The sequence below is a fragment of the Hippopotamus amphibius genome, chromosome 14 (genome assembly GCF_030028045.1).
Source record: "Hippopotamus amphibius kiboko isolate mHipAmp2 chromosome 14, mHipAmp2.hap2, whole genome shotgun sequence".
Classification (NCBI taxonomy): domain Eukaryota; kingdom Metazoa; phylum Chordata; class Mammalia; order Artiodactyla; family Hippopotamidae; genus Hippopotamus; species Hippopotamus amphibius.
This window is the reverse complement of record NC_080199.1, coordinates 77,649,214-77,669,619: the sequence shown is the minus strand read 5'-3', so window position 1 is coordinate 77,669,619 and position 20,406 is coordinate 77,649,214. Positions and strand designations below refer to the sequence as shown.

The following is a 20,406-nucleotide window of genomic DNA, read 5'->3' as shown; positions in this document are numbered from 1 at the left end:
TAGGCAAATCCCTCTTCTGAAGGAAGAGGGAGTGTCCCACACCATCCGTGTGGCAGGATGGGGCGTCTGGTGTAAGGAATTACCCGTTAGCTCGTCATCCAGGGAGAGGTGAAGCCCAGAGTGGCTCGGGCCTTGGTCAATGACACAAACCAGAGCAAAGTCGGGACTCCTTCCCACAGCTGGCACCTAGTCCCGTGTCCTTACAACTGTTCCACTCACTTCACTGGAAATATGCAAATAAGCAAGTGGTCATCAACACACAGGCCCTCTGGAAGACGGACTGGCCCCTGAGGTCTCCGTGCAAACCTAGATCCAGAAAAAGTGAGGCAGCCTCCCTTGTCTGGCTACCCAGGGGCCCATGAGGCGGATCTAGAGCTCTTGAAATTGACCTGCAGTAGGCTCTGCTTGCTAAGGCTCCCTGTAAAGCAAAGGTTAAAAGCAGTCCAGAGGCCACCCTGGCTTGCGAGTTCGCTGTGTCATCACTGACATGCAGGCAGCAAGGCAAAACTGAGGTCCTCGCTGGGGGTCAGTGGGAAGGAACCACTGCTGGCAGCAATCTACACCTGTGATAGAGTCTAGGAGACTAATGTACAATATGGACACACGCGTGAATCTCCTCGGCTCTCAGCTCTGTGAGGGAACGCTACTGAATGCATTTATAAAGCGAAAATGACACAGGTTGCCTGGACCCTTGACAGGAAATTAAAAGAACATTGTTCTTGGAGCCTTGACAGTTATGCGTGAATTCAATTCACAAGATGCTTATGTTCTACTCTAAAGATAAGTACAATAACCATGATAAAAATGCCTGTGAACCGTCATCACTCAGGGGTTGACAGGTATGGAACTGCACGTTTCTAGTACACTCCCGGGAAATAACGCAGGTGCAGAGCATGTGATGGTGTCTTCATAAAGAAGCTCATCCACGTGAACTCTGCTGGAAGGACGCGGAAACACTTTAAAGCAGAAAGAGAAGCCCTGGGTAACAAAACAAAACAAAACAAAAATGTTTCAAAGATCAAAATTTTGAGGGCCCCTACGAGCTGCCTGGAGTAGAAGAGAGAGGTTTTCCGTTTTTCTCCCCAAATCTAGCCCGTGCCCGGGGCTCCTGTCTTCTGAAGGAGTTGTGTGGGAAATGCCATTTCAAGCGGTTTGGCCGTTCACTGCAGAACAGAGAGACTACCCCTGAACCTGGTAAACAGCAACTTAACAGGAGTAACTGTGAGGGCGACAGAATCGGCTCCGGCCCCCCGGCCACCAGGTAGGGGAGGGGACCACTGGTGCCCACGGCCATCTCAGGGGAGGGAGCGCGGCGCCGTGACAGGCACCCGGCACGCGGCAGGTCAGCGAGGACGGCCCGCTGGGCCCTTACCTCCTCCGTCTTTTCCTCTGGGCCGTCCGCCCCTCCGAGGCCGGGCTGCAGGTGGCTGCTGGCGCGGCTGTCCTCAGCGCCTGGGTCGCAGGTGGCGTGCCCCGCGTCCTGCAAGCACCGGGGGCCCTTCTCCCCCTGGGCGGGCCCCTCTGCCCCCTCCTCGCTGTCCGCTGAACTCAGGGACAGCGCGCTGGCACTGCTGCGACACGCGGCACTTGCTGGCTCGGGGCTCCGAGGGCTGGGGGGCTTGGGCGCGGTGGGCCTGGGAGGACCGAGAGGGGGCTCGGGCTCCACGGGAGGCCGGTCGCCCGGTCCCGCCGCACCGGAGCCCCTGTCCGACAGCTCCCGGGCCGGGGGGCCGGCGGCGGCGGCGGCGGCGCGGCGGGAGTAGTCGTCGTGCAGCCGGCTGTGCGGCCGCGGCGCGGGCGGCGCGCCCCCGGGGTGCCCGGGGTCCTCGGGCCGGCCGGCCGCGCCGCCCGCGAGCCGCAGCGCCCGCGCCAGGTCGGGGGCGCGGAGCGGGCTCCTCCGGCGCCCGGGCCTCGCGGGGGCCGCGCCGGCGCCGTCGGGCGGGCCGCGGCCGTGGGGCTCCGCGCCGGGCGGCTCCGGGTCCAGCAGGCGGAGGCGCCCCGGGCCGTAGGCGCGGCGGAGGCTGCGCGAGCCGAGGGCGCCGCGCGCGAAGCCGGCCTCGTCGGGCTCGTCGGGGTCCGAGCCGTCGGACGCGGAGCCCGCGGGGGCGCCGTTGGGCACATGCTCCCGCGGCCCGCGGCCCGGGGGCGCCTGCTTGGCGGCGTCCCACCCCTCGCGGCTCTGGATGCCCTGGAGCGCCGAGGACTTCAGTTTCTTGAAGGAGCCCGCTTTCCGGAAGGAGGCCAGCGCGTTCCACGTGGAGGAGCTGCCCGCCAGGCCGGCGGGCCGGGGCCGCTCGGGGTCGGCGCGCGGCCTGGGCGCGCCCGCGGAGAAGAGGCGCAGCAGCCGCGCCGGGCTGAGCCGCGCCTCCCGGGCGCCGCCGCCGGGCCGACACGCCGGGCGGGTCACCGTGCCGGGGCCTTGGGGCTCAGAGGCCGCGCCGGGGACCGCCGCTCCGCGCCCGAGGCCGTTCTGGGCCGTGGTCATGCTCTCGGGGCCGGCGGCCCGCGGGCGCGGGGCGGCGCGGTTCAGACCCGCGCGCGCCTCCGCGTCCCCGGGCCCCGCGCGCAGGCCTTCCTCCCCGGGGCCGCCGGCCCGGCCGGCCCGCCTGCCGTGCGCATCGGGCTCCGCGGTCCAGGTCACCGTCTGCAGCGGAAAACAAGGCAAGCAGTTAGCCGTCTGCCCCCAGAAAAGCCTCTGTCAAGGGGGACTCCGCTGTGTTCTTTAACAATTGCTAACAGAAAACCAGGCACGTCCCCCGACAGGGCCCATCACGTAAAAGCTATGTTAAATTCAGGTAAAATGTTACTTTTTTCCTCCTTATTCATTTCGCATTAAGTGAAAGGGAAGGAAGCAAAATATAAATTCATTCACACACACACACAAAAGATAATCATAGGTTGTGCATTCAATAGGACGGTGAACGGAAATCCACCGGAACTTGTTCAAAGGAAACTTTGGAAAAACTGCCAGAATGAAAAAGCCGAGACATCATTGAAGACTCTGTCTTCTCTTTACTTGAATAAAATACATCTTCAGTTATCTCTCACACACACACACACACACACACACACACAAAACCCAACAATATTTCAGAATGTGTCACAGGGAAATGCTGAGCTAGGTTAAATGTAATGCAGCTCACAGGAGGCTGAGTGCCTAGTATACAGAAAGCCTCAGGCAAGGGTGAGATGTGATGGAGACCAAGACACTTTTAGCTGCACACTGTTTACAAAATACCCCCAAACTCTCATGACAGAGCCACAAGAGCCAGGGGACCACACTGCGGTGCTGAGGCGGCCTGAGGTCAGGCTCCGTGAAGGAGCCGGCATCAGAGGGGCCTCTGTAGAAGGGTTCCAGCTGGCTGGGGGGGAGAGACAAGGGTCATACTGAAACCTTAGAAATTCAGACACAGAAATTCAAATTACGCAAATACCACACGGCCTGCCTTCCTCCCTCGGGCCCAGACGCCCACCGCACGCCCATGTCTGTGTCCCCCCCGGATGCAAATGCTGCTTCCTTGGCCTTTGCCCATCAGGCCAAGACCTGTCGGCTTTCCAGGGCCAGCTTAGGGGACCCGGCTCCCCCGCCCTCCGTGAATGATTGGGGGGGGGGGAGGAAGCGCAGGGTGTGATCGTATCAGAAAGGCTCCCATTTATGAAGCGCTTACATGCCAGGCCCCTGTACTAAGGGCTTTCGAAACCTCAGGATGCTGAGTAGTCCTGGCACCCTACGAGGTCAGCCGGATGCTTTCCATTGTATACACAATCAAATGGGCGCTTGGGCAGGTGAGGTCATCCACATGGGGGGTCCTGCAGCTCCGGCACCCCGAAGCCTACGCTCTCCTCCGCTGCTTCAAACTGATGAACAAAGACAGAGGCAGAGCTGGGATTTGAACACAGGCGTCTGGCTCCAAGTTCACTGCCTCATGACATACCCTGACGTACGTCAAATCCAGGAAGTCCTCACCACACGCGTCGAGACCGTTATTCCGAAGGCAACGCTGAAGGCAGGAGAGGAGGAGCGCGTCGTGTGAAGACCTTGCAGGTCAGGCCCCAGTTTGGCTTACTCCTCTCACGTACAGGGAGAAAAGCTGACCTCAGGCAAAGAGGCCTCATCTGCTTCTCTCCGAGTTCTCTGATGGGTTCATTTTCATTTGCCCCACCCTGTCCCCACTGAGGAGTGATTTCCAGGGAGAATCATGGCTAAAGGGTTGACTCCATCTGGGACCAGAGAGGCTACACGGATGGAGACCCTGGAGACTTTCTGATGCCCAGTTGCCCAGTTCCCCTCATCAGAAGATGGGTGGGCCGCCCACACGCCCTCTGCGGTCTGATGGCTGTGGGCTGCATGTGAGTGACCCAGGCATCCAGCGCTGAGGCCGGCTGGGAAACCTACCCCCGGCACCCCGTCCACCTCGCCTGCTCCGGGAGGGACAGGGCACTGCGTTGCTGCAGCTTCTCACCGTCTTGAAATGAAGCCGAGTTTGTGCCAACTGTCCAGTCCACCCGCCGGCACTGACTGCATGTTACCTAATAACAGTGGTGTTGTCATGAGCTGCCCTGGACACAGAAGAGCAGACAGGATCCCTGCCTCGTAATCTGGCTGGACTAGGACACCATGCTGACACCACAACCAGAGGGCGCTACGAGACCTTCTATACCAAGGGACCCACCTGTTGAGGTGACCCTAAGGGCTTGAGGGGTACAGCGAAGTAAGTGTTGCTTTCCTGTTGGGCGGTTTGAGAAGGTTCCACAGAAGACGGGGGCCAGGTCTAGGTATAAACTGTCGCCTGAATCTCGAGTAAAGTCATTTCAGTAATCTGCGCCTCAGCACCATCTATTAAAGGAGAGGTGCCAACACTTACGTGTATCTCAACCAACCAAACAAGTCGTGAGCCTCTGTCGGCCTCTGTTGGATGTGAGTAGGCCCCATGATAAATCCAAGCGGGTGGCAAGGCGATGGCGCATTCTAGGGGGACGCTGGCATGGGTACGGGAAGATTGGGGGGCAGTAAGTTCGGGTGACCAGCTGTCCCAGTTGGCCCACAGATGGGATGTCCTCCAGGATGTAGGACTCTCGGGGCTGAAACCGGGAAGGTTCCTGGCAAACAGGAATGACTGTTCACCCTACATTAAGGAGAACAATAGAGTTGGAAGGATGGCTCAATGTAATGTAATAGTGGTGGGACTTCCCTGGGGGCGCAGTGGTCAAGAATCACACGCCTAGAGCCCGTGCTCCGTGAGAAGAGAAACCAGCGCACTGAGAAGCCTGTGCACCGCAACGAAGAGTAGCCCCTGCTCGCCACAACTCGAGAGAAAAGCCCGCGCGCAGCAACAAAGACCCAATGCAGCGCCCCCCCCCCCCACACCAAAAGCAAATAGAGACAATTGTTTTTTTAAAAAAAATGTAATGTGATAGTGGAAACTCAGTGAAAACAGGTTTAGAAATGCCTCCATCCCCTTGGTCGAACAGCTGGGACCGTCTGCAGGTGTCACCTTTGGGAATTCCTTGCTGACCCCCCTAACGTGAATGAGACCCCTTCCTCTGTGGGTTCCAGGCAGCTCACCAAATTGCTTTACCAAAGCATATTACACTGATATATAGTTATCATTTCAACAAATTTATGTGGCTGCCTTCAGAACAAGACCGTTCACACTTTGGGCGTAAGCACTGTGCTTTCTTTGCACACTAAGATTATGTCTGTGGATGTGAATTCTGTGTCCGTCACCCTGCCTTGTCAGTAACTGTGCCAAGGTAACAACTCATCGCTAGGTGCCAGCCCGTTACTCCAGGGTGAGGAGGTGCACATTTTCACAGCACTAAGAAGTCCAAGTAGGTACTTAGATAAGCAGTGTTAGGCTATAGATCCAGCAAAACACACGCATATCTGAGTTTCTAATCAAGGCGACATGCTTTTCAAAAGACCGGTGACTACTATTCCATGAACAACGTGATTGCTGTCTGCTACTCAGAATGAAACTGAAAATCACAAAAAAAAGCTTTTCCTGGAATTTCTGAGTAACATACCAACTTGCATTATTTAGAACTAATACTTTGACCTCTATTCGCTAACAAGGGTTGCAATTCAATCAGCGGTTTTGTAGCAAGTCTTGTAAATTGTGGGAGCGCAGCCAGAGATATTTGTGAACAGAACTACAAGGAAGAAGTTTAGACGGGGATCTTGTGAAATCCACGGTCCACCAGCTGGATTCTGGACTGTATGAACTTTAGAAGGGAACATTTCACGCGTAATGAAGATTCTCTGAAAACAACCATGGCCTGTGATTTTTAAATAAGAACTTGAATTTGAAATTCGGGAATATGTCCCAGGGTAATGTAGAGCAAGGAGGTTTTCGTTACATGTTCGGGTACGCTACAGAAAATGTGACACTGGAAATCTGGATGCTAAAGGGGTGAAAGCGCAGAGCCTTGAATGGCAGCACGGCCGCACGTGGCCTCGGGGACCACCTGACTCCTAACCGTGAAGATCAGGACCCGCTCTGAAGCTACGACAGGTGAAAGCACGGGCTGGGCAGCAGGGGACCAGGTCCCAGCCCCAGCGCTGCCACGTACTGGCCAAACCCTGGGGCCATGCTAGCCCTGGCTCCTTTCCCTCCCTGTCTCATCGGCCAGCCTGAGAGATTCCACTGCGCATCTCGACAGTCCTGGCCTTGCCCCGCCGTCACTACCTCCACCTGGACGGCTCCACCCTGACAAGTCTCCTGTCCTACGGTCTGACTCACCTCCCAGCCACAGGGTCCCTCCCAGGGTGCAAACAGACAAGCGCCACTTCACCTAGGGTTGCTGGCTGCCTCTGGACCTCAGAAGGTAGCACATCTCAGCCCAGCACACCACCCCTTCCCCAGGGATGCTGAGTTATTTACAGCCACCCTCCCTCGCACTGCGATGCTCTGGCCATTGCCTCGCCGGCTCTCAGGGTCGTGCAGAGCCATTCTTGTCTCCAGGCTCCCGACTGACGCTTCCGGCCAGGCTGGCCAGTGGGAAGCACCCGTGGGAGACGCCTGGACTGCTGCCGGGGCTCGTCCAGCAGCTGCTGCGTCCCCTCCTTGGCTCCCGCTCCTGCTGGTGTCCCCTCCTGTCCTCGCTCCGGCGCAGGGGCACCGGCACCTGCCCCCCTTCCCCTCCAGCCTCAGGAGGCTGCACCTTCCTGCTCCTGTCCATCTGAGCTCCTCTGGCTTCTCTCGTTTCTCAGCTGAGTAACATGCTCCCTCTATAAGACTCTTTGTTTGGAATATCTAGAGATGCTTCTTTTTTCCAGACACATAAACCTGCGCTCTGCCTACCTGTCTTTAACTCACACCAGCTCTTCCCTGGAGGCGCTCTCTCCTTCCTCCCCGACGCCCATCCTCCGCGGACTCCCTGTGCGCTGCTGTTTGAGCACTGGCCACACGGTTCTGCAGCTCTGGCCTCTCTGTCAGCTCTCTCCACGCAGCTCCGACAAGGCTGAAAAGTCTCTGAAGGCAGAGACCCGGTCTTACTGACGTCTGCATCCTCTGCATCCAGCCAGGGGCTGACTGAGGACGGGCGGGAACCCCCCCTGCTCTCGCACACCCGGGGCCAGATCATCCTCGGCTGTGGGGCTGGCCTGGGCAGTGCAGGACATTCAGGACTGTCGTTTGCTGGACTTGACCATTTTATTCTCCCCTTTGCCTTCCTGTTAGGTCCCTTCCTTCTCTGACTCTTTTCAGCATCTTTCCCAGAACTTTGCTGAAATCAAGACTCTGACCAGGAGCTCAGATTCTAGCACCCACACTTTATGGACACGTTGTATTCTAAAGGGTTACTTATGGGCAAGCCATTTCCCCCAGACTCTGTCCGTTAAACTATATTTACCTGATGATATAGCTGCCATTGAACGTAACCATAATCTACACCATTTCCACAGGAAAATGCATCTCGGATTCAATTGTGGTTCCAGTTCCAAGGATAAAGTTCCTTTCCCCACTGCCCGGTCCTTAATTCAAAAACCCTCTCCCTCTCCCTTCCAACCCCCATATGCACATCTCAAAGGAAGACTGTCCCTCCCCAGGGAACTGGTGTCCTTGGGGTCTCTCCAAGTGAACAAGGGGGAGGGTGCTTCAACAGAGCAGAGCTTTGGCTTCATTTAAATATCCAATCACGTGTCTAAAAACTGAAAGTACAGGGGGCTTCCCGGGTGGTCCAGTGGTTAAGAATCCGCCTTCCGATGCAGGGGATGTGGGTTTGATCCCTGGCTGGGGAGTTAAGATCCCACATGCTTCAGGACAACTAAGCCCTTGTGCCACAACTACTAAGCCCTTGTGCCACAACTACTAAGCCCGTGCCACAACTACTGAGCCCACGTGCCACAACTACAAGCTCGCGTGCCTCAACTAGACAGAAGCCCGAACGCTGCAACGAAGGTCCTGCATTCCACAATGAAGACCCAACGCAGCCAAAAATTAATTAATTAATTAAAAAAACAAAAACAAAACTTCAGGGGGTTTTGATGGTTTTCAGGGAGTTCAGGTTTAAAAACTGAAAGTTTATATAAAACCATAGCTGTGGATGAGACGGAGCCACTGTCTCTCTGGGAAGGGTGCGTTTCCATACGAGGTGTGACTGGCTGGCTGGCCTTATCTGGGTTACTAGGCTAAACGGCATTCCTGCGGGTGAGAATGGGGTTTCCCAGTGGGGATGGATGTTTGCTTTGTCAGTTCTGAGGGTTTGCAAAAGCAGGCCTTAGGCCAAAGAGAGGAAAACCTTCCTTTACTCTCTGAAGTTGGGGGTGGGTGGGTCTAGCCAGATGCGCTAGGGCAGGTCTGCGTCTGTGCTGGGCTTCCTGGCCACGACCCCCACGCTCAGCAGAGTGCCAGCCTCTGAACCCCTCTCCTGGTGTTGAGAGCGCCTTGGAAGACGTGAGGAGAGGCGCGCCAAGGAGAGCGCTCAGGTGCCGGCCTGGGCCCTGCGCCTCCCCGCCGGCCCCCACCGTCCTCACCGGAGGACCGTCTGCAGCAGCAACAGGGCTCGCTCACGGAGAGGACCGGCAGCCGGGGCCAAACGGCTGTCACCACAGCCACGGGGCCTCCCGTGCACGGACCATTCACAGCAAAGACAGTTTTCCAGGTGGGCGGCCCTCATCTTGAAGGCACTCTGAAGGTCACTGGAGCAAAAGCAACATTGCTGCTGGCGAGAGGCCGAACCTCAGCAGAATCTGGGGCCGTGTGTCCCTGGGCTCACCCTGCAGGCGGCACAGAACCCGCCTCCGAGGATCAAGCAGGTTGTATATCCAGCGCTGGGTAAAAACCGTTTATCAGACCATACATGTGTGTTGTGTGCACTTACTTCACGGCTCAAGTTTTTTTGGTGTTGTTTTTTGCATCAAATGTGTTTCTGGGCGCCGAACCCCAGTTTATAACACTGCCTTTGGGAGGAAACAAGATCAACCTTCCACTCCATTTCCACCCAATTAGGTCTCAATTTAGGGGGCGTGGGAGCAGCCCCTCCTGCCGTCGCTGAGGACAGAGGTCCCTGCCCTGGTCAGCAGCCTCCCGCATCCTCACAGGGATCCTAGGAAAGCAGCTGCTGAAACGCCTCGTATGGTCCAATTTAAACCGTCTTCTTCTAACTGAACTGACATCTGGCTGTTGTTTCACGGGAGGCGCCTTGGGTACCAAAGTGAACAGAGCAGTGCTGCCCTGCCACTGTCCCTGAGCAGAGGCCTCGCCCCCACGCCCCCACGGTGGGGGGGGCCCCGGGCCCGGCTGGGGCTGAGCCGGGGCCACTCTGTTAGAGGAGGGGGCTGTTGTGACGAGCCCGCCCTGGCGGAGAGCAGCGGTCCCCCTGAGGCTGGAGGAAGGGACGCTGGGGACTCAGACCGCGTGCGCGAGCACGAAGGAAACCTCCCCTCATCTGCGGGCCCCAGCGTCCCTTTCCCGCGGCTCAGAGAGCCCACTGGCCCCGAGCGTGAGGGAACCTTGACGGAGGAAAGGCCACGCCTGTCCTAGGCCCCCACTCAGTGCCAGCTTCTCAGCTCCTGTCTCTCCTTCAAAAAGGGACTCGCAGGCAACTCAGGAGGGCTCCTCGGTGGCTGCTTTGGGGTTTTACCATCCTTTGTACGACAAAGACTTGTGCCAGAAACTTCCGCGGGATCACATGGCCAAGGGCCCCCGCTACAGGAAGGGCACCGCCCGCGGGGCTGTGCACACCGTGGGGCTGGGACACCCCTTCGGTGGACGCGGCCCCCGTCACCGTCCACCCTCTCTACTAACCCACCACCCGCGAGCAGGAGACAGGCCATGCAAGAGCTCCATCCCTCCCTCGTAGCCTCCACACATGGCCCACGAGCATCCTCCTCTCCTCCCAGCTGCAGCTCTGACCCCCTCCCCCGCCTGTCCTCCCTAACCCGCGGCCCTCACACCCGCAACCTCACCCAAGCCCCCAGCGCTGCCCGCGGGGGAGACTGGCCACCAGGCCGCCCCGTCCCTCTCCGCAGCTCCATTCACCCGACAGGATGTTTCTGGCTCTCACACGTCAGAAGCTCCTGGGAGCCCAACGGAAGGCGACGGGAGCACGTGTCAGACTCCGGGGAACCCGGCACCACACCCCGCCGACACGGCTCCCTTCGCGCAGAGCTCGGCAGCGTTCTGCATACATCAGCCACTCGGAGGTCTGCCGTGGGAGGAGCACTGCATTCGGTCTTTCGTGGAACGTCCAACACGAATTTAGGTGATTAAAAAAAACTAACGAAGAACAAAGACGGAACTAACTTGAAACTTGAAAAAGGGGAGACGATCGGGGAAGATGAGTCCTCCCAGCAGGCTCGGGTAAGGGGAGCCCCAGGCAACCAAGAAAGGACACAGGTCTGCCTACCCGCCCCAGCCCGCCCCCAAGCCGCTGCGCAGGACGCAGCGGCCACAGACAAGGTCGCACGCATCCGCGGGGGATACCCGCCTCAGAGAGGTACGGGTCCCCGGGCTGGGGCAGCACCTGGCCCTTTACCAGCGTAGGGAACCTGGGCTGGTCACGTCCCCCACCCAAACCTCAGATTTCTCCGTGTGACCCTGCCAGGATCCCAACACCCCTGAGAGCACCTCACAGGCTGTCAAGAGAAGCAAATGCGTGTCAGCAGAATCGTCTCACTGGAGTAGCAATGACGCGCGTGACGGGAGACCTTTCCTTGCAAAGCATAAATTTTATAGTTATAGGTTGATATAATAAAGGTTAATAGGAAATGGAATTCTAGATCAAATTTATAGCTCAAAAAGAAGTACAGTACGACTCTGTTGGAAATTCGACGGATGTAAGCCTCTCGGAGATGCACCTGGACTGAGGCAAAAGTCGCACCTCCCACGGAGCCCCCGGAGGAGCAGAAAACGCCCCACAGGCACAGGTCGCGGCTTTGTGATTCACCGAGCACCTCCTCCGCCCTCCAGCCAGCCTGCCCAGTCAAAGGTCACTGCCAGACAGCAATGAAGGACCAGAGAAGGGATATCTAAATGTGGGTGTGGGGGAAAGGCAGGGTTATTTCATTTTTAAAAGAGTTCTGTCTTTTCTCCCTACAGATGGATAATACATGCTCTAGGACCCCTTTCAACCCTGACTGTGACGTGTAAGTGGCTGACGTCTCCGACCGGGACACGTGGTATTCTAAATGTCAAGGCAGAAGTCCGTTGTTCAGAATTTAAAACTTGTTTTCCTGTAAGAGTCTCCTATCATCTGCTCAATCCCCCCGAATTCATAATGTAAATAAACTATCTTACCAACAATAAGGTATATGCTCGCTGTATTAATCATTGCTAATTATTAGTGTATTATACTCAATTCATAATAAGAATTGATAAAAAGATGAACTCGATTTCTCTGGCTTACGGCTCGTATGGTAGCAGAAGTAAGGAGAGAAAGCAGAGTTTTTTTCCAGGAGGGGAAAAAGCCCTCTGAGCTACTGGGAACAGGTGCATTGTCCTTGGCCTCCTCTGGCCTTCCTCTCTGCACACGCATCCTCTCCGAGCTGCTCTCAGCCTCCTTCTCACCCTCTCAGCCCCACGATGCCTCATCACAACAGGCCACTTCCAGCTCTTGGCCTCCTTCCTCCAGTTTCTCAGCCCAGGAGCATCCTCGCTGCTATGGCCGTGGGCATCACCTCGTTCCCTCTGCCCTGCCCTGCCACCCTGGGGACAGGTGTGCAGCAGGACGGCAGCTCTAACCCGCTGCGGGGCCAGCACACCCTCCGTCCAGGGTGCCCCTGTGCGTCCCCAGCTTGTCTTGTTTGACTGCAGTGATTTCAGGGCTGGGGACCTGAATGTCTGCCGCAGAGCCATCACCTCTAAGGAAGCTGTGTCTCTGGATCCAGGCTCGCCTCCCGTCTGTTCAGGATTCTGCCAAGCAGCTGCTCAAGCATGTGCTTCCATGCAACCTATCCGACTCTCTTTGCCTCACACGTCCCCTGCAAAAAGCCAGCTTGCCGAAGCCTGCTGGTTCATTTCTTTTCTAACGATCATTTCAGAACTGTAATGATACAGCAATCAACTTGGGTCCCCATCGTCCCTCCTGGACCAACTGCTCTGATGCAAGAGGCTGTGCTTTGGCAGAAATCTCTCCTCACGGCCTCCGGGCGGTGACACAAGCAGCTTCGGGCCACATGCAGGTAAGGGCATCACCTGAGTGCAGGTAAATTAGAGAGAAGCACCATTTAAACGGACTTCCTGCAGCTTGTTTTGACACTTCATCTCGTAACAAGAAAGAACCTCACGGGAAGCATCACCCATTCGTTCATTCATTCAACGAGGCTCCCCTGACTCCTGTCTGACTGGTGTCGGGACAGATAGAGGAGGAGAGCGGGAACAGCAGACACTGTCTCAGCCTCCCCAGACCTTTATCCACGGGGGACACACATGATTTAAGCAGGAGCTTCCTAGGTGGCGCAGTGGTTAAGAATCCGCCTACCAATGCAGGGGACACGGGTTCGATCCCTGCTCCAGGAAGATCCCACATGCCGCGGAGCAACGAAGCCCATGCGCCACAACTACTAAGCCTGCGCTTTAGAGCCCGTGAGCCACAACTATTGAGCCCATGTGCTGCAACTACTGAAGCCCATGCGCCTAGAGCCCGTGCTCCACAACAAGAGAAGCCACGGCAATGAGGAGCCCACGTACCACAACAAAGAGTAGCCCCCACTCACCGCAACTAAAAAGAAAGCCCGCACACAGCAAAAAAAGACCCAACACAATCAATAAAATAAATAAAAAATTAATTAATTAATTTAAAAAAAAAAAACAAGCAATGGTAATGAAGTCTGCATCATCATGACACCAGGACGGGCTCCTCCAGGAAGCGACATCAGTGCCAGGACTGAGGGTGATGGAAGGGGGGGTACCTGATAAAGGTCCTCATTTTCCTCTATTAACTCACCTTTGGCAAGAACCAGCTTTCATTCCCTTGCCCCACACCTTAAGTGTGACAATCGAGTTGTAAACAAAACACAGATCTTCTAAAATTAAAAATTAAATGAAGCTAAAGCCGCTGTCCTCCCAAGAAAATTGAGAACATAACTGGGGCTTAACAGGGAAACAGGAACGGGGCCTTTACAACAATGACTGTTGCTGTTTTGTGATGACACTGAGTTTTCAAGTTGAATTCCTAAAACTGCTGTGGCCCTAGGACAGCTCTTGATCTCCTCGGCTGGGGCTGGGACATCTCTCACTGCATCGATCGCTGTCATACTGGGTCCCCGGGTGCTGAGAGCTCTGTGGTACCGAAGCCGTGGTCCACAAGGGGCCTATTCTGCAGATTATAATCTTGTCCAGAAAACAACAAAAACATCATCAGAGATTCCTATTTTCTGGGAATACTGTGTTTTCCACATAATTTTGTAAAACTTTCGGTTAAAAAACCCCCTATATCCAGTCTTCAACAAGGAGTGAGTATTCATGTCGAGATCTGCTCGCCTTCAAACTAAACCAAGTGACAAATTTCTGAAGAAGTGGAAGCTTTTCTTAATTTTCTTCGCTCTCTACGCTCAGAAATAGCCTTTTTCGAATAGGTAGTTAAAAACTACTTAATAAATAGAATTATTAGGTTTTTCGGTTTTTTTTTTTTTTTTTTTTTTTTTTTTTTTGGTGCAGGGGCTGCATAAAAGACTTGCTGAAAAACCAGGGCTCATGAACTAAGGGCGTTTGGGACCCTCTGGACTGGGGTTAAACCTACTCGCAGGTGAAGATCAGCCTGGAAAGCACCTCCCTCCCCCACGGGGTCTTCACGACCAACTCTGGGGGCAGCTTGCTCAGAAACGTGCGTGTGTCCTTGAGGACAGGCCTGTCCCCATCATCCTCATCCACCACGGGTGCACAGAGTGTCTGGCAGCTGTTAGCAGCTCAGTAAATATTTGATGAAACACCCAGGGCCTCCTGGTAAACACGGAGTCTGGATGCCTTCAAAGTAACCTTTCCCTGTGGGACAGATGGCCAGGTCCTTCTCCTGAAGTAACTGTACATTATAGGATCCAGAAAAGTCTGTCTGGCTTCTTTTGCCACCTCTCTGCCAAGAAAAACAAGGAATGAGTCTGAAACTTGGAGGGGCCACTGAATTTAAGCTGCAAAAAAATGCCGTATCCCAATTCCCGTCTTCAGGAACCGGCCCTGAGGTGAAGGGAAGGCCCCACGTCCCTGAGGCAGGCTCTCCCACTGCACACGTGGCTGGCACCCACACGTCACACACGGAGTCCTGCACAGGGACCTGTGGCCCGTCCTCGACAACGGAGCTGAAGGAAACCACGCAAAGGGCCGGGGAGGCCTGCCGTGTGCTCGATCTGCACCCAACTGGTTACCAGAACAGACGTAAGGAGACGAAGCTCCTGTCTCTGTGATGAACTGCGAGAAAGACAGGGAGAACTGCACTGTCCACACGGCTGCCTTTCCTGCAGGGACGAGGGTGACCCGGCACCGTCCACATCCTCCACAGAAGGGTCCTCTGCACTCCGGGGGGGGGACATACAAGGAGGCAACTCCAGCTCTGTGCTCCTCAGAAAGCCGCACAGAATGAACCCGCTATGGGCTTCCCTGGTGGCCCAGTGTGTAAGAATCCGCCTGCCAATGCAGGCGACACGGGTTCCAGCCCTGGTCTGGGAAGAGCCCACATGCCGCGGAGCAACGAAGCCCATGCACCACAACTTCTGAGCCTGTGCTCTAGAGCCCGCAAGCCACAACTACTGAGCTCACATGCCGCAACTATTGAAGCCCGAGCTCCTAGAGCCTATGTTCCCCAACAAGAGAAACCAATGCACTGAGAAGCCTGTGCACCTCAAGGAAGAGGAGCCCTCACTCACCGCAACTCGAGAAAGCCCACGCACAGCAATGGAGACTCAATGCAGCCAATAAATTAATTAATTAATTTTTTAAAAAAAGAATAAAACTGGTGTGTGACTCTAAGGGCTATTTACTACTTCCCAAATAAGTAAGAGTTCACGATTCCCTTCTCAGCCACTCTGCGGCCAGACTGGACAAGCTCGGGGATGCTAAACCGGTAGAGGTCCCTGTGCTGTTCTCATCTCCAGGGAGAGCTTTGCTTCCTGCGCTCAGTGAAAATTTCTGATCTGCAATCATTAGGGCTGTAAGCAGAGGTGCAGAACAAGAGACAGAAGCTGTGCAGTGAGAACTGCCGGAGTCTCCACCTGTGTCTTCTGAGCAGGGACAGCAGGTCTATTATCTGTCATTTTGCAAGATTCTTCCTCCTACTCCCTTCAGGTATTAAGACCTCAATGTCGTTTTCTTCCACAATTTGCAAACACACAAAAAGTCACAGGAGTGTTCTGATACTGTACCTCAAAGGACAGGTGAGGCTAAAATAGAGGAACTTAGGTCGAGACCTGAGAGCTGTGCTGGGGTCGACGGACTGGGCTGGCCAGGGGCCCACACTCAGGACTGGGGGCCACAGGCTGTGCTGGCTGGGCTCCCGCCTCCCCCCCTGCCAGGACTGGGGGCCACGAGCTCGCTGGCTGGGTGCCCCGCCCGCGCTGCTGCAGAGGAGAGAGCGCTCAAGCAGACATCTATCCCCAGGCTGGTCTCAAGGACATGCTGCTTCCTGTGGGACTCGTCGCCCTTTACAATGACGGGCAAAATACGTGCGGCTACTGGCCGCCTATTCAGGGTGCCTGTGCGGCTTTACAATCCAAAGAGGGCTTGGGGCCCCGACACAGGGAGACTGAACTCTTCTCCACAATAAGATTATTAATGTTTTTCTGAAATTGAATCCTAGAAGAACTAAAACACAAACTCGCAGACACACAGCAAAGTGGTATCGGTACCTATTATCTTTTAAAAGCAGGAATACACTCAGATGTAGTGAAGAAATATAGGAGTCAAGTATTAGAGAGTTACTTGTTGTAACTGTAAAAAAAAATAAATGTTACTACAACATGGACACACTTCAAAAGCTAAATGAAGCCTTAAAAGGCAAAGTGAACGAGGACAAACAGGAGATGACATGCTGCTGGGTTCTAGCGACACTGAGGTAGGTGTCCAGGAAGGGTGACTCCACAGACACAGAAAGTAGAGGGTGGTGGCTGGGGGCTGGGGAGGAAACAGGCAGTGACTTAAATGGCCATGAGAGTTCCTTCGGGGACAGTGGTTGCACAGCTCTGCAAAATTTACTAAAAATAGTTGTATTGTACAGTTGAAGGAGATTATATCAGTAAAGCTGTTTAAAGTACCAAACTGACCATCCGAAGCACCACGGCCTTGGGAATAATCCAATGAACCGTCTGAAAAGGATCCAGACACATGATTCAAGGTAAAACTTGTATTTACTCTGCGTATCCAGGGAATGAATTTCGGCCAAAAGAGCCACAAGAACTCGCCAAGTCCCCACCTCAGAAGAGTCGCAAGGTTTCCGCCCTCGTCACCAACAACCTCAGTAAAGGCCTTCTCTCCTGATGGGTTCTTCCATCACTCTTCTTGGGGACTTTAAAATGAAGATTGGGACTGCTCGGCGTCTGCCTGTCTGGATCTCCCAAATCACAAGGAGAGCCACCCATCTTCTGTGACCGGCATCGAATAAGCCACAAGAGAGGCCTTCACAGCAGAATGACCAGGAGCTCTCAAAACGGGGTGTGAGTCAAAGGTTCTCCTCTGAAAGCCAGGCTCCCGGGTCAGTGGGCCCTCCGGGTACGGATGCAGGAGTGACCACCTCCCTGGGCATCACGGGGGGATGGCCACGTGGACGCCAGGAACCAGACGGCAGGGCTGCTGCAGTTCAGCGGATGTGAGCGCCACCGCCCGCCAAGCCCGGCCAGCCAAGCAGGCGCACCTCACCACGTCTGCCCGCGTCCGAGGCCTTCGGGCCAGCTCCGCGTGCGACATGGGTTACAGGCCGAACAACGAGCCCCCTCACCTCCCCCTTATTCCCCTCCCGTGTCTCCTCCTCTCGGGGACCACAATGTCACCCACCCTCCTGGTCCTGTGCCTAGTCCTCAGCCGCCTTCACACGTGGGATTTCCGAGGGTTTGAAAGGATCAAGGCTGTTGTCCAGTGTCTCATTTCACCAATGAGGACCCGAGGGAGCAAACTGAAATAGCTGACACGTTTATAGTAGCTTCATTCACAGTCGCCAAAACTTGGAAACAACCAAGATGACCTTGAAGGGGTGAAGAGAGAAATAAACGATGCTGCATCCAGAGGACGGAACGGTATTCAGTGCTGAAAAGAGCGACGTGAGCTACCAGCCACTGGAAAAGAACATGAAGAAAGCGTCAAAGCGTAAAGCTAAGCGAAAGAAGCCAACCCAAGAAGCCCCCTCCCGGACACTTCCAACTCGATGACATGCTGGAAGAGGCACAACCAGGGAGAGGATGAACAGGTCAGCGGTTGCCAGGGGCTGGCGGGGAGAGAGGGGGAACAGGCAGAGCACGGAGGGTTTTCACGGCAGTGAGACCACCCCGTGTGAGGCTGTCGTGGTGGATACGAGTCACTGAGCGTTCGTGCCAGCTCAGAAGGGACAACGCCAAGAGCGAACCCCGATGTAAACCGCGGACCCCGGGTGATGACGAGGTCAGTGTCGGCTCACGGACTCGGACAGCTGTGCCCGGCCGACGTGAGAGGTCACCAGCAGGGAAACCACGTGCCAGGCAGAGGGCTACAGGGAGCACTGTGCTTTCTGATCAACTTTCCTGTAAACCTAAAACCACTCTCAAAAAGGATATACATTTACAACATAAATAAAGAGCTGCTGAGGGAGCGGGACAGTCAGGCCCGTGACAGAGACCTTTACTAGTTGAGCTGCGCGGCACAGAGGGGCCCCGCTCCGCCAGGTAAATGCCCAGAAGCCCGCCCCCGCGTCAGGGCTCACGCTCACCTGAGCAGGGTCTGTAAAGGGAGACCCAGCACCGCTGCGCCACAGGACTCAGGAGCACCGCCATCCACACCCAAACTCGGGGCGTGTGTCGCCCGACCGGCCGACTCCGGCGTTCACACGGAAGGACAAGGGCTGGGGTACCTGCGATATTCTGGTGCCAGGTCAGGAGTCTCGATGTGAACCCAAGGTTAAAGCTGGATTATTATGTGAAATCGAGCGTTTTAATTGCAGCGGTGAGACGTTTGTTTAAACTGGAAGTGACTGTGAGATTTTTATGACCCACAAGTGACGGGGAGGAGTCAGGGGACCTGCCTGGGTTTCCACGGAGATCAGGGGAGGAAACTCAGGACTAATTCACGGGCCCCACGGGGAGCAGGAAATAAAGCTGCTGTATAGTCACAGCTCATACATTATGCTTATTCAGTCAAGAAATTATATAAAGAAAAGTGTTATTGAGGAATATATTTCTATGTGGAAAACCAATATAGAAGAGTTAAGGAGCGATAAGCCCAAAACTCAGAGTGATGGTTACCTCTCAGGAGGGGTTGTTAAACTCACACATTACAAATATTTTTGAATAAATTAAATATTCAATAAAATCATCTTTTACAAGATATACCAGTGTTAGAAGGATGAGTCAGAAAATACTAATATAAATAACATATAATCTAATAGGACTAAGGAGGTGTACCAGTCACTCGGCATCAGACAGACCTGTGTTCCAATTTCTACTGCAGACTCAGCAGCCCTACAGCCCAAAACAAGTGACACCGTTCCCCCCTCTGGAAAAAGGGGGAAATACTGGTGATCTTCAAGTTGGAGTTGGGTTAAACAGGAAAATGCCCTTGAACAGCTCTGAGGAGTCGGACAGAGAGAGGAACAGCTCCCATTCAGACCACTGACCACATGCCGGGAGCCTTGGGAAGTACCTTACAGGCACCACCCCACAAAATTATCTCAAGGTCATATAGTAATAAACAAAGCAGATAGGATTTGAACCCACAGACAGCCCGACTCCGGTGCCAGGCTCTCAGCCACCGTGTTCTCCTCCCGTCTGATAAAACTTCTATATTATTATTCATATAGAATGATGGTGTCGCAGACCATCATAACTATCCATGGTTTAAAAAACCAGGTTTAAAAATTACGTAAACACGGCTCAGATGGGACTACCTGACACGAAAAACAATGTATTTCAAAAAGAACCCAAAGATGTAGAGAGCCGGTGGCCACTGCGTTCCAGACACTGTCACGCGACTCTCGGAAGTTCCAACACTCTCAATTCCACACGCAGGACAGGAGCCGAGCTCCATCCGAGAGGCAGCGTTCTGTCCCCTCCCCCACCCGTACCCAGGCCAGTTAACCTGGGATGATACAGCACATCTCAAAAGAACAGACACACTGCAGATCGGTTTGGACAGTGGCCTGGTACCCACGTCCTTTCACAAACAGTAGAAGGATCTGGGATACTCAGCTTTTAACACAAATCGTAGGGATTTTTCTAGGGAAGGAGCACAGACTTATTCAGAGGTGCACCCTCGGGGAGAATCAGGGCGTGGAATGCAGCTGCTTTTCTTCTGGGACAGAGAACCCACAATCAAGGAGTCAGGAACACGCGTGCAGCAGGTTCAGGCTTCCCACCCCCCAAAACGGCCTGGCGGCCACAGACTGCAGAGGGCCTGGGGGTTTCACGCATCACCTCTGAGGGTTCCTCCACCTTCACGGTTCTGTGATCCTGAAAAGACACACTACATTTCCTAAAAATACAGTCCTTCCACAGATGGCAGACAGGGCCCTCAGGGAGGGTGCCGCCCACCGCAGCCGCCCTTGGGGCATGGCTGGGTGAAAGCTCTTCTGACTCTGCTGAGCCCCAGTCGCCTCTCCGTATCCACGTCCTCGTGACCACATGTGGGACAGGCCCACACAACATTCGGGCTTTGCAGGACAAGGACAAGGAGAAGAGACTGGAACAAAACGCACCTGCTCACTTGCTGGACGGGATGTCCGGTTTTAAGTTCCCACAATGCTTACTTACGAAACTGGCGTGACCAGAGCTGCCCCAGGAAGGAGACAGAACGATGC

The 20,406-nt window shown here is 54.9% G+C and overlaps 2 protein-coding genes across 3 annotated transcripts in view; both read right to left on the bottom strand.

Annotated features, from left to right (window-relative positions):
• SPATA13 (spermatogenesis associated 13) overlaps nucleotides 1-1,779 on the bottom strand; it is a 65,643-nt gene extending 63,864 nt beyond the window's left edge. For both annotated transcript variants that reach the window (XM_057707464.1, XM_057707458.1), the window contains exon 1: nucleotides 1,373-1,779. The gene's annotated coding sequence lies outside the window, so the exon portion shown is untranslated. The remainder of the gene's footprint in view (nucleotides 1-1,372) is intronic.
• The window catches only part of LOC130835613 (collagen alpha-1(I) chain-like), a 73,808-nt gene that overhangs the window by 19,823 nt on the left and 33,579 nt on the right, over nucleotides 1-20,406 (bottom strand). Inside the window, exon 3 of the mRNA XM_057707218.1 lies at nucleotides 1,373-2,644. Coding sequence (XP_057563201.1) covers nucleotides 1,373-2,485 — 1,113 coding nt within the window. The 5' untranslated portion in view covers nucleotides 2,486-2,644. The remainder of the gene's footprint in view (nucleotides 1-1,372; nucleotides 2,645-20,406) is intronic.